Source organism: Pelodiscus sinensis, chromosome 10 (assembly GCF_052426305.1).
Source record: "Pelodiscus sinensis isolate ZL-2025 chromosome 10, ASM5242630v1, whole genome shotgun sequence".
NCBI lineage: Eukaryota > Metazoa > Chordata > Testudines > Trionychidae > Pelodiscus > Pelodiscus sinensis.
In genome coordinates, this window is record NC_143061.1 from 51,528,445 (window position 1) to 51,540,994 (window position 12,550).

The 12,550-nt window shown below is 49.1% G+C and overlaps 1 protein-coding gene and 1 non-coding gene across 6 annotated transcripts in view; one reads left to right on the top strand and one right to left on the bottom strand.

Annotated features, from left to right (window-relative positions):
- The window catches only part of NGEF (neuronal guanine nucleotide exchange factor), a 96,736-nt gene that overhangs the window by 32,130 nt on the left and 52,056 nt on the right, over window positions 1-12,550 (top strand). For all 5 annotated transcript variants that reach the window (XM_075937389.2, XM_075937392.2, XM_075937388.2 and 2 more), the window contains 2 exons: window positions 5,976-6,182; window positions 7,500-7,642. In XM_075937389.2, coding sequence (XP_075793504.2) covers window positions 5,976-6,182; window positions 7,500-7,642 — 350 coding nt within the window. The remainder of the gene's footprint in view (window positions 1-5,975; window positions 6,183-7,499; window positions 7,643-12,550) is intronic.
- Window positions 1-12,550, bottom strand: part of LOC102447502 (uncharacterized) — a 74,527-nt gene that overhangs the window by 13,258 nt on the left and 48,719 nt on the right. The window contains exons 4-5 of the transcript XR_016350375.1: window positions 11,974-12,274; window positions 9,084-9,182 (exon numbers count right to left, since the gene is read on the bottom strand). This is a non-coding gene — a transcript (uncharacterized LOC102447502). The remainder of the gene's footprint in view (window positions 1-9,083; window positions 9,183-11,973; window positions 12,275-12,550) is intronic.

A 12,550-nucleotide genomic window follows, 5' to 3' on the forward strand; every position in this document is an offset into this window, starting at 1 on the left:
CATATCCTTCCTCTACCAGCCCTGAGCTGGGCTGCCTCCTTTTATCTGTCCCTTCCATCTGGAGCATGCCCAGCAGGGGCAAGAGTGTGTGGTCTCCTGGGCTCACAGTGATTGGTCAGCCCCCATTGACCAGTGCAGTGTTGGATCACCCCATCAGAGGTGCACAGCCAAAGCAGAGTCAGAAGAGCTAGAACAGCTTTGGTCAAGAATGAACTAAAAGACTCAGAGTTCAAAAGATAGTGGTTGGAAGTCCAGGGATGCACACGACCCACCTGGCTAGTGCCACAGGCAGCTACCTCCAACTTTAGGGACCACCACACTTTAGGGATTGGGGAGTTCCATTGGTCCCACACTAGGAAGACAAGGCCCAAGAGTGAACACTGTGCACAGATGGTACCTTTAGAGACTGTGATTAAGAAAGTGGAAAAAAAGAAACTGATGCCTGAATTACTGTGCAAAAATAACCTTCAGGAGCTGATGTAACACTCAAAACACTCTACCAAAATATAGACGTTATGCTTGTACTACTAAACATTGCAGAAAACACTGCTCAGCAGACGCATGTTGTATAATTGAGTCATGAAATATATTTGACTAGGTATAGCACTGGTGGAAGTTATAACTGACCCCACATGTCTCTTGTGATTCAACTGGCTTCAGTTGAATAGACCTATTTGTCTCAGCCCCATTTGCAGCCTTTTCTATGCAATACTCCCATTGGAAGCTGATGAGTTGTAATGCCCCCTCCCACACACACACATAAGGCATAAGGGTCATCTGCTTTTCTCTTTTTTTTTTTTTTTTTTTTTTGGTTCCTCTAGAAGGATGAATGCAAAAAATGTGACTACAAATACATACAAAAAGCTATTTTTTCCAACCCCAGAAACAACCAAGTGAAGTTTTTGCCAAGATTCCAAAAAAATTCCCCTTTGTACTTAGAATATACATGAGCAATACTAGTCCAGTGGATTAATTTCTTTGAAAATGTATTAGCACCTCAAAACAGGGGTTTAGAATAAAAATCAAGTCATAACTGTAATACTGAAAGAGGCAAATTATGAACTCCAGTAAGTTATTCCGTTTTCAATACAGCCATGAGCCAGGTCGGCCACATTTACAATCTTCTCTTCCACAGCAGTATGCTAAAGCTCAGAACATTTGGCAACCACCCCACCTCCCTACTTCTTTGGAGAAATACACACAAGCTCACAGTCCTTCTGCTTAGCACACAGCCACATTTTATATACTGTAACCTGTGCCATCGGGGCTAACGAAAGGGGGAAAGCCAGGCATACATTGGGATAAGTCACAGTGTTCGGGTGCTTCAGAGAACCCTATAATTCCTGAAAGGAACTGTGTTCTTTTTTATTTTTTTAATTTAGAGCGCCCAGTCTTCAAGTAGCTTTGCCTCTTCTGTGACATCAGTGAGGGCAGAAAGCGCTCGACACCTAACAGGAGGTGCTCACTTGCTTGGAGGCTTCATTTTTAAAATGCATGTCATGCCAATAATCAGACTGGTTTTTTCCCCACTCCTCTCCCCTGAGTGTGGGGAGCCCTGACTTTGGGTGTGTTTCTAAAGCACTTGTTCTAATTACAAGGAGCACTTCAGTTATAGACCTAGAGTCTGAAGTAGGAGTAGGTGGTGTCTACTTGGCAAGGAAGAAAGGGCAACACTTTTCAAAGATTAAAGTTTAAAAATAAAAATATTCTTTCTAGGGGAAGGAAAATGAGCCTGTCACCGTCAGTGGTTAAAAATGGAACAGGTTTATATGTGACTAAAATGTGGGATGTTCCTTATTATCCCACTAGTGACTTCCCATGGTTACAGAGGGCATTCCTTTCTCCAAACTCCTCTTTCCAACTCCTCATAGCTTTCATTTAAAAAAAAGGGGGGGAGGAGGGTCTCACATATTTCATGCTTTCATCTCAGGCCAAAGGTGAGTTGATTTTGGAAAGTTTGAAGAAAAAAGGCAGCTGGCATTGGGGGGAGAAGAGAGCAATTGTCCCAGGGCCTGGTGAATCAAAGGGGGCCCAGGTCTCCAGCAGCAGTGGTGCCCAGAGCCCTGAGCCTTTTAAATTGTGGCTAGAGTGCTCCATGTGGCTAGAGTGCTCCATGTGGCTCTCAGGGCTGCTTGGAGAAGTGGGGGCACCGCGTGACATGCTTCAGGCAGTGCTTGGTAGGGGAGGGGAGCACTGCAGTCCAGGCGGTGCTGAAGGCCGTCTGCCCTTGGCCCCACCCCTTCTGCCCGAGGCTCTGCCTCTTCTGAGAGTGCAGTGCGGCCTCCTCCTCCTTTGCCCGGGGGACCGGAATAGTTGTCGGCTCCTGGTGGAAAAATATGTTTTCTATTTTTGCATTTAACTGAAAAAGCTCAGTTTTCTAAAAGCTTCAGATTTGTCATAGACATAAGCCCTGAGATGGTGGCTCAGCAAAATAGGTCAATAATCTGACAGCCAGGATATCTGAGTTCTTCTGATTGCCACTGACTTGCTGCAATTTTGAATATCTTTACCTCTCAGTAACTCAGACTCCCCATCTATAAAATGGAGATATTTTTCAACCTTTATACAAAGTTTTTCAGATCTCCAGAGCAAAAATACCATACAATAACTAATTGTTAAAATATTTGGTTAAGAAATACTAGCACAAAAGTTATTAAAATTGAATTAATTAACCTTTGAACATGCATTAGTTTCTTGTGAGATGCCCATGAAAATCATACTTAGAATTGTGTTCATTTTAGCTAAGTTGGTAAAGTTTATGCAATTCCCTGCTCTGGCAGCCATTGATAAATAAGTGTTTAAGAAGAACTACCTCATTCTTGGCCCTGATCCACAGCAGGAGTGAAAAATAGGCAGCTTTTAACTCTGTCATGCTCGTTCAAGTAATTGCCCTCCCTGTAAATAGCAGTTCTTTGCCCTCCCACAACTGTTAGCCCTCTTACTTTAGGGACAAATGCTCAGCTTTCAGTCACTATCCACTGATCATATAAACTGGCCTCATTGTAACCAATATTCTTGACCACTTTACCCCATTTCCAAGCCTCTAGTCCTACCTTCTCTGTGACTAGTGGATGCTGGACCAGCCAGCTTTCCTCGCATATTGCTCCTCTAACTGGTGACAGACTCCTGACCTCCAATCCTGATCTCAGACTCTCCTCACTCCATCAAATCCACAACAGTGACAAAAGATAGATCCCCCCCTTGCAATTCTCAAACCTCCCTTTGACAAGCTCCTGACTTTCCCTGTCAGCTGTCAAATGCAATGATTACCCCATGATGATTCCCATTTTGAGTTGTCAAAACCCTCTGTGACCACTAGTAGCTGTTAACCTCTCCCAGCACTCCACCACAAAAGGCCAAATTCTTCAGTAACACTGGTTGTGATGATTTAGGAAATCCGTCTATGTACAATGTATGAGTTCTTCTGATTGGTATTATGAAATTACTGTATTGTGGATGTGGAGTAAATCAGGTCTGTGTTGTGCAGTCCCCCAGACCAGGGACAAAGGAGAACTGTTAGCCTTAATTGCTGTGCTCTTTCCAAATGTCTATGCTAAGAAGGGTTGCCTGAGGGAAGATTGGAAACCAATTCAACCATATTGGCCTGCCTTGCTAGCATTTGCCTGGTGGAAAATTTCTCCCAAGCAGGAGGACAAAGAAGCAAAGTGTTGAGCTAGCCTTTGAAACTACTGAGCCTGGGTGAGTCAGGGTGACGCCCTGCTAAGACACGGAGAAAGTTAGGACAGGAGAGAAGCATGCTTGTTGCGTTCATAGCAGTGTGGGCTTGTTTAACTGAGGGACCAGCCAGGAAGAAGGAATCTGGAGCACAGGTGAGAGAGACATTCCATAGTTAAGAGAAACTGTGTGCAGGAAGGGAGCATCCTGGACTCTGGCCTCAGAACAAAGAATGCTCAAGACTGGTGAGGAACGGAGGTGGGGAAATGCATGATGCAGGTGTTTTATTGTTTGCCTACATCTTTATCTCTCTTGCAGTATCTAGGTAAAGGATAATTGTGTTTGGAAACCTTTCTACAATCCGTGTGTTTATTTGCTTCACCAGTCACATGCTCCTCAAGAGTTAAATTATAAACCTAGAATGACCACAGGTGGCACTATGGGAAAGCATATGCTTAAGCTACTGGGGAGTCTGGGAGCGGGTCACCGTTGGTTCTGGAGGCAGAGGGCAACTAGGCTATGAGATCCCATTTCCATAAAGGGGTAACAGCCTGGCTCTGATTGGGAAATGTGCTAACCATGCCAAGGGCAGAGAGACTACTACAACCTATTCTATCCAAGGGGAGCTTCCAAGCACATGGATCTCGTGTATTGAGTCCATAGCCTAGCAGCCAAGAGACAGAGATTCCAGCCAAGAGGAGCTCTACCAGGGACATGTGTGGCAACCACTGTAAACCCAGATGGTATCTACAGAAATGAGTTGTGTTTCTCTGGAATTATACCAATGTAACTGGAAGAATTTGGGACAAATTATCCTGAGGCATTATTTGGCAAATAATACAGAAAAATATGTGCTTTTTATCTATAGCTTGAGATTCACATATTGTTATTGCCTAAATTATATTGAAAAAGTCATATTTATATATTCAAGGGGGGAGTTAAGGTTTGTCTGGGAAATTTAATTATCAAATTAATTTTGGGGGAGGGCTAGGAGTTAGCAAGTTGTAGCGAAGAGTGGCACCCAGGCTGTCTACAAAATTTCAGACTGATCAGCAAGATGGGATTATAGCATAAAAATTAAAGAATGAAGACAGATTGTCGAGTGCTAAAAATATTGATCTTTATTGTCGGAGCAGAACTGACAGTTCTTAGGTAGGCTATGTCTAGACTGCAGGCTTCTTTCGAAAGAGAAATCCGCTTTTTCAAAAGAGAGCACCCAGCGAGTCTGGATGCTCTCTTTCGAAGATGGCCTCTTTACATTGAAGAACGCCTTCTTTCGAAAGAGGAACTTTCGAAAGAAGGCGTTCTTCCTCGTAAATTGAGGTTTACTGCCATCGAAAGAAAAGCCGCGTTCTTTCGAAATAATTTCGAAAGAACGCGGCTTGAGTCTGGACGCAGGGGAAGTTTTTTCGGGAAAAGGCTACTTTTCCCGAAAAAAAACCCTGAGTCTGGACACGGCCGTAGAGGGGAGTGTAAGGAGGAAAGTGCAAAATCATGGTATGGGGAGGAATACAGTTGTTCTGTGAGATAATGGGTTATTGGAGGAGGGAAATTTGTGGAGTCTGAAGTTATCCCCTATCTCAGAATTTGCCTTTGGTAGAAGAAATGCACCATATACACAGAATCCGGGAGTAATCCAAGAACACCCGCCTTTCCCTTGAAAACACTCATTGGGCAGTGAGGTGCAGAAGAAGCAGGAGAGAGGGCTCTGTGCTCCGAACTGAAGGTCCAGACGAAGGGCCACGTGGGGGTGTATGAGGAGGGGAGGACCCGTGCTCTGGGTTACAGGGTCTTCTGTGTGTGCAGGGGCACTAAGGGGCAGCTGGTGTGCAGGTCTCGAGCTCCGTGGGGAGCAGCCCCTGTCGGGGGAGGGGGGGCTGGAGCAGGGACGTTGGTGTGGGAGGCAGGGTCCTCTTTGGGGGAGCGCCTGAGCAATGTTCCCAGGGCAGGGTGCCCTCAGGAGGGCTCTGTTACGGGAAAGGGGGGCCGCCGGGGGGGCGCTATCCGTGCAGGGCAGCTGGGGCAGGTCTCCAGCCAGGGAGGGATTTGGGGGGCAGGATGGGACTCTGCATGTTCGGGGGCTGTTGCCGGGCCGGGGGATGGAGTCAGCGTCCCCGGGGCTCTTGGGGGGGCCGGGCCGGGGGGCGCTAAGGGGGGTCGCCGGGCCGGGGCTCCAGCCGGGCTGGGGGCTCTGGGGCCCCGGGCGCTCTCCTCAGGGACTGGGGGGGGTCGGTCTCCCGGGGGGGGGGGGGCGTCCCCGCGCACGCGGCCGCTGCAGGTCTCGTCTCCCTCCCGCGCAGGCTGCTGCCTCCCTACCCCCGTTGCCGTGGCAACCGCCCGGCCTCCCCCAGCCCAGCGCCGCCTGCGGAGTCGCTCGGCAGCCGCCGCTCGGAGCCCGACTCGCTGCCGCTTCGCATGGAGCTGCTGGCTGCGGCGCTCAGCGCCGCCTGCGCCCTGGACCGCGACGGCTCCGCGGAGAGCGCGGCCGGAGCCCGCCCGGCCGGCAGGTGAGGGGCGGGGGCGACAGCGGGGCGGGGGCGGGAGAAGGGGACGCCCCCGCCGCGACACCCGCTCGCCCCGTGCCGCCTACAGGCGGCGGGACCCCGCCGGGCTCGCGTCCCCGGGGGACTCGCGGGCTCGGACCTCGCCCCGCCCGGGGCTGCTCCCCAACCCCCCCCCCCCCAAGAACCCCCCTCACCTCATCCGCCCGGGGCTGCTCCCCACCCCCCATCTCTAACTCCCCCACCCAGGGCTGCTCCCCAAACCCCCCATCCCCTCACCTCACCCCGCCCGGGGCTGCTCCCCAACCCCCCCCCCCTCCATCCCCTCACCTCGCCCGGGGCTGCTCCCCAACCCCTCGCCCGGGGCTGCTCCTCAACCCCCCCCCCCATCCCCTCACCTCGCCCCCCGGGGCTGCTCCCCAAACCTCCTCTCCTTCTCACCCTGTCCGGGGCTGCTCCCCAAGCCCCCCCACTCCTTCCCTCCCATCCCTTCGCCCCACCTGGGGCTGCTCCCTTCCTGGGGCTGCTCGCCAACCCCCCATCTCCTTTCCTCCCATCCCTTCACCCCACCTGGGGCTGCTCCCCAACCCGCCTCCCTTCACCCCACCGGGGGCTTATCTCCAGCCCCCCTCTCCTCACATATCCTCTCCCCACCTGGGTCTGCTCCCCAACCCTTCCTCCCTTCATCCCTCCTGGGGCTGCTCCCCAACTACCACCTCCTTCACATTCCCTCACCTCTCCCCCCTCAAATCCCCTCACCCAACTTGAAGCTACTCTGATCCCCCATATATTCTCCCCCACTCAGGGCTGCTACCCAACCCCCCACAGCTGCTCTGTGACCCCTGCCTCATATCTCTTCACTCTCCCCACTGCTCTCTTAACACCCCCCTCACCCTCAGATCCCCTCATCCAACTTGGGGCTACTCTGACCCCTTCTCATATCCCCTCATCCAGCTGGGGCTGCTCTACAACCCCTCTCACATCCCCTCGCCCCACCCAGGGCTGCTCTCTGCCCTCCCCCCCAAATTCCTTCACCCCACTTGGGGCTGTTCTCCACCCCCCCCCCCCCCGCTGCTCTTGATGTTCCCCCATAAGTAGTCCCCTCCCTGTGGTTGCTCTCTGACTCCATTCCCTGAGGCTGCTCTCCAACCCTTCCTCAAATCATCCTGCTCTGTCCCCTTTTAAGGGACCCTGGGTACATATGTCTTGCTGGCCAATGCTGCTGGTAAGTGTCAGAGCCTAGTGTGGAAGCTGGGAATATCAAATGCTTGGGCAAAGGGCAGCTTGATTGACAATGCCTGACTGTACATTTCTCTCTCAAAGAGAATCCCCTTCCAGGGCAGAGCCGGTGCTTACTCCTGATGAAAGCCCCATACTCCCAGAGTGCCCACCTGATCTCCCTGAGGCTCTGCAAATGATCCACCCCATGACAACTGACTCCTGGAAAACCCTCATTGAACAAATAGGTAAGAGCCATGTTTGTTGTGCCCATAAATTTATGGGCTGCCCAAGGCAGTGTGTTGTCTGACAGAATTACTGCCCCTATTAACCCAGATAATGTTCCTAGATTTTTTAGAGTGTGAAGTCTTTGCTCATTCAGTGTCTTCACTCATCAAAAATGAATATAAATCAGAGAGAAAAAGTTCAAACACTTACAAATACATTAGAACCAAATTTGACCTGACATTTGTAAAAAATGATTGCGCAAGTAGGTTATTTTCTGGCCCTTTAACTGATATAAATTCTGCCCCAAGAATAAAGATATCACCCATTTAAGATTCTTTTGGATGTTAGCTCCTAAGTGTGAAATTGGTGGAACTCCTTTAACTCTTAAGGGTTGCCTGTACCTTGAAAGCAGCAATGGTTGGAGAGCAAAAACTAACCCCTTTAATAGTAGTCATTTGCCACCCACTGCTAAGTGAAGATATTGCCCTCTAGATGTGAGAGCACAAGAAGTGGAAAAAGCTCCTCAGAAGAGAGAGTGCCTCATCAGCCATCAATTCATATAATCACTGGATTCCAATTTAGTCTATTATTATCAATCATTTATGATACAGTAGCACCAAGAGATCTTATCTTGACCTGCTGTGCAAGGTGCTGTGCAGGGAGAGCAAGAAACAGTCACTGCCCCAAAAAGCATTTAAATAGACTACATCAGTGGACTTTTCAGGCTGGCGGGCGCCAGCGGGCGTGGCCATTCGCCCGCCGGGCGCCAGGGGGCGGGGACACTTGCCCGCCCGGGGGCGGCCCCCCCCAGCCGCATGCCCGGAGGCGGGTCCCCCCCATAGCCACGGGGCCGGGGCCCCCCCCATAGCCACGCGCCCAGGGCCAGGGCCCCCCCCCCCCATAGCCACGCGCCCGGGGCCGGCGCCCCCCGACAAGCGCCGCGCGCCCGGGGCCGGCGCGCCCTCCGTAAGCGCCGCGGGGCCAAGGCCGGGGCCGGGGCCGGGGCCGGGGCCAGGGCACGCGCGGTGCCCCTGGGGGCGGGGCCAAGGCCGGAGCCGGCAAGGGCACGCGCGGTGCCCCCGGGGGCGGGGCCAAGGCCGGAGCCGGCAAGGGCACGCGCGGCGCCGCCGGGACCGGCCATGCGTCCTGGGCTGGCACCTGCCAGCCCAGATTGCTCCGCGGGCGCATGTAAAGAGCCCGGCGGGCGCCATGGCGCCCGCGGGCACCGGGTTGGGGACCACGTGACTACACAGATAAATAAGAAACATAAGAACAAAAATGAAAAAAACAAGACTTCTTTACTACCTTTTAAAAAACTCAACTGGGGCATCTCCCCTTCCCCCACTTCCATTTTCCAGATGCTCCATCCATTTCTGATCTAGTGTGCTTTTCTTCCCACCCTGGGTACTTCACAGAGGTTGATAAGGAAAAGACCAAATAAAACAATCAAAAGGTACTTACAAGCCAAAGATATCTCAAGGCAACCACTTTCAGTTCAGGCACTCCAGTTGCTCCTTTCTACAGGAAATAGTGGAAGGTTTCTATCTTCTCCAGGGCTTCCTGGTAATGGGAGGATAGACCAGGATTAGAAGACAGCCACTTTTACACTAAACCTAAATAAATACTGTTCTTTGAACAAAAATCTCAAAATCTAAATTCAACATGAAATCCTTTTGAAAATAGCAACAAAAATTATATACTTTGAATCTCAAATGCAAATCCACATATTTGTTTAACCTTATTATAAATACATTCCTATTAAACATATTATTTGGATGACAGTAGCACTCAGAGGCACCAATCAAAATCAGCACCTCATTGTGTTGGGGCTGAATAAACATATAATAAGAGAGAAAGTCTCTGCATGAAAGAGATTACAAACTAAAGATCTCATCCTGTAATCTGATTCATGTGAATCGATTACTGCATCTATGTGGTTATGTAGGATATATCTGTTCTCAGGATTGGGGCCTAACTGGGAGGGAAATGCAACACAGAGTGTGGACCTAAGTTCCTTCTCTCTAAGTTGTGTGGCTGTGTAGCTTCCTGTTAAGCTCCACGCAGGGGCTAAGGGCTGCTGCAGGGAGAGATGTCTCTCCCCAAACCCTAGAATTGCCATGGCCAGGGGAGAAATATGGCCCCCTGACCAGTCTAGCCCAGACCTTCCCCAGTTGGAGAACAGGCACTCTTCTCCAGGCCAGGCCTGCTGGAACTGCCATGGCCATGGAGCAGCACCTTTCACCCAAGTAACACCATTTATCGGGTGTTGGGGGACAGTAGCCCCCTCCTCCTGAGATTGGTTTCATACTTGAGATCTGCTTAAAGCTGCTTGCTCTGACTCCAGAAGCAGGTCTTAACTGCAACAGAGTTTGAGCTGCTTACAGCTTGGCCTTTGGGGCTAGGAGTTTGTTATAAAGAGAGGCAGGCAGGGTGATTAAAAATAACAAAAGGCTGGACATTCAAGTAATTGAAGGATTGTTAGATCATCATGAAAACGGCCAGGTGTGCCTCTTAAAAGAAAGGAGGGGAAAAAAGAACAAGAATGAGTGTTGTGCTGCTGACATTTGCATTTGGATCACTGTTGTTAAAGTTATAAATGTTCTTGAAAATAAGGTCATCTGCGACTAATTCAAAGCTGACTGCAAAGAGTTAGAAAGGGATCTCACAAAACTGAGTGATTGGGCAACACAAGCACAGATGAAAGTAATGCATATGGAAAAATAAAATCCCAATGATACATAAAAAAAATGATGGGGGTCTAAAATAGCTGTTATCACTCAAGAAAGATATCTTGGAATCATTGTGGATAGTTCCCTGAAAACATCTGTTCAGCGGCAGTCTAAAAACTAAATAGCTAACAGAATATTGGGAATCATTAGGATAGGAATAGAGCTTCAGGGGATAGGCATATATAAGACAAAATACCATATTGCCTCTATATAAAGTCATTGTATGGCCACATCTTGTATGTAGATCTGGTCACCCCATCTAAAAAAAGATATATTATATTTGGACAAGGTAGATAAAGGGCAACAGAAATTATTAGGGGGTAAGAAACAGCTTCCATAGGAGGAGAGATTAATAAGACTGGGACTTTTCAGCTTGGAAAAGAAATGACTAACAAGTAGGGGGATATGTTGGAGGTCTAGAAAATCATGAATGTTGTGGAAAAATAGAATAAGGAAATGTTATTCAAATGAATAACATAATTCAAGAAGCTGACCCAATTAAATTTATAGGCAGCAGATTTAAAACAAACATTACTTTTTCACAGTCAACTTGTGGAACTCTTTGCCAGGAGATAGTGGAAAGGCCCAAACCATAACAGGGTTTCAGTAAGAACAAAATAAGTTCAAGGAGGATCGGTCCGTCAATGGCTACCAGCCAGAATGGGGTGGGATGGTGTCCCTAGCCTCTGTTTGCCAGAAGGTAGGAATGGGCGAAGGGATGGATCATGATGATTGCTTCTTCTGTTTATTCCTTCTGGAGCACCTGGCATTGGCCACTGTTGGAAGACAGATTACAGCGCTAGAAGGACCACTGGTCTGACCTAGTATGGCCATTCTGATGTTCTTATATAGAGCTGAAATGTATCTGCCCCCTTGCTGTAATCACCAGATCACACTTCCCTTCCAGAGCAGAGATAGAGTCCAGGAATCCTGACAGGGTCTGTCTCTCTCCACCAAGTTAGTAACAAAGTAAGAATATACATTAAAATGTTAAGGCTAGCCAGTGTCCCTTAAGTCTGCCTCAAGATGTCAGAATATGATAGTGTTAGAACTGAGTGGGTCTAATATTTATTTAATTTGCTTTCTTTTATCTAGGAGTTAGACACTGTGCTTCTGTCAGCTAATTGCTAAGTTGTCTGCCAAAAAAAGTAGAGTTTTCCAGTGCCTTAGTAGCCTCTGGATAGAGGTGATGTGTGTGGGGGAAGGATGGATGAGGTTGGTTCCCCCTCACCCTATTTGGTGGTTGGCTTGTACTGAGCATGCTCAGTGATACTGCTGAAGCTCTGTCCTCAGTCCACCTCCCCATGCTCTCACTCTCTTCTCTTCCCCCCTCCACATCATGGCATGCACATGTCCCCCCCAACAAAGTCTGAAAAGGCGTCCGTGCTCTCACCTAGCCCCAAGCTGCTACAGTGAGAGAGGGCTGGGAATACTCCTCTCTTCCTTAGGCAGCCTACACCCCAAACCTTGTGTTATGCTTAAACAAAGCATGCGACATCTTTTATAGGGGAAAAGGCAGTACGCTGCATTTTTTGAGAACACAACGGTTGCATATGCTTTTCAGTCACTCACACAAACAAACACCATGCATACACAGTCCCGCCAGACGATGTCATAGTTACCAGTCCAGAGTCTGTATCAATCTAGTGGCCAGCTAGATCGAACACAGAGGGGGAGCAGGGCCTTTGTTGGTCGATAGATCTGATGCTCCTCTGGAGTTGGTGGCAAGACGAACCCAAAGTTCCATAGCAAAGCACCCTGCTTTTATAATCCTTTTCTCTGTTGAAATCAATGGATTCCGCTGTGTCAGCCTGTGACCGAAGTGTTATCTTTTTTATGTCACTGTTCGCAAAACATTTTCCAAAGCTCCTCATGTAATCAGTCGTCTTTCAGGGGTGCTAGCTCCGCTTTAAGGCCATCAATCTGCCAATATCCAGTCATCTTTTGAGTAAGGGTATGCATTGATGGTTATAGATGGTTTTTCTTTGACCCCGGGTTATCTAATTTTTACTCACGCGCACCCCTCCTTCTTTGGCTGTCTGGTTCTGAGCAATAACTTGCACTTTTATCTCGACACATGCATACTACTGTTACACAAACAATCTTTTACAAGGACTCTGGAGGAAGGGCATAGCATCAATATCTGCATTGGGCAAAGCAAAGAGGCATTGTATAACAAACATAGTAGATATATATTTA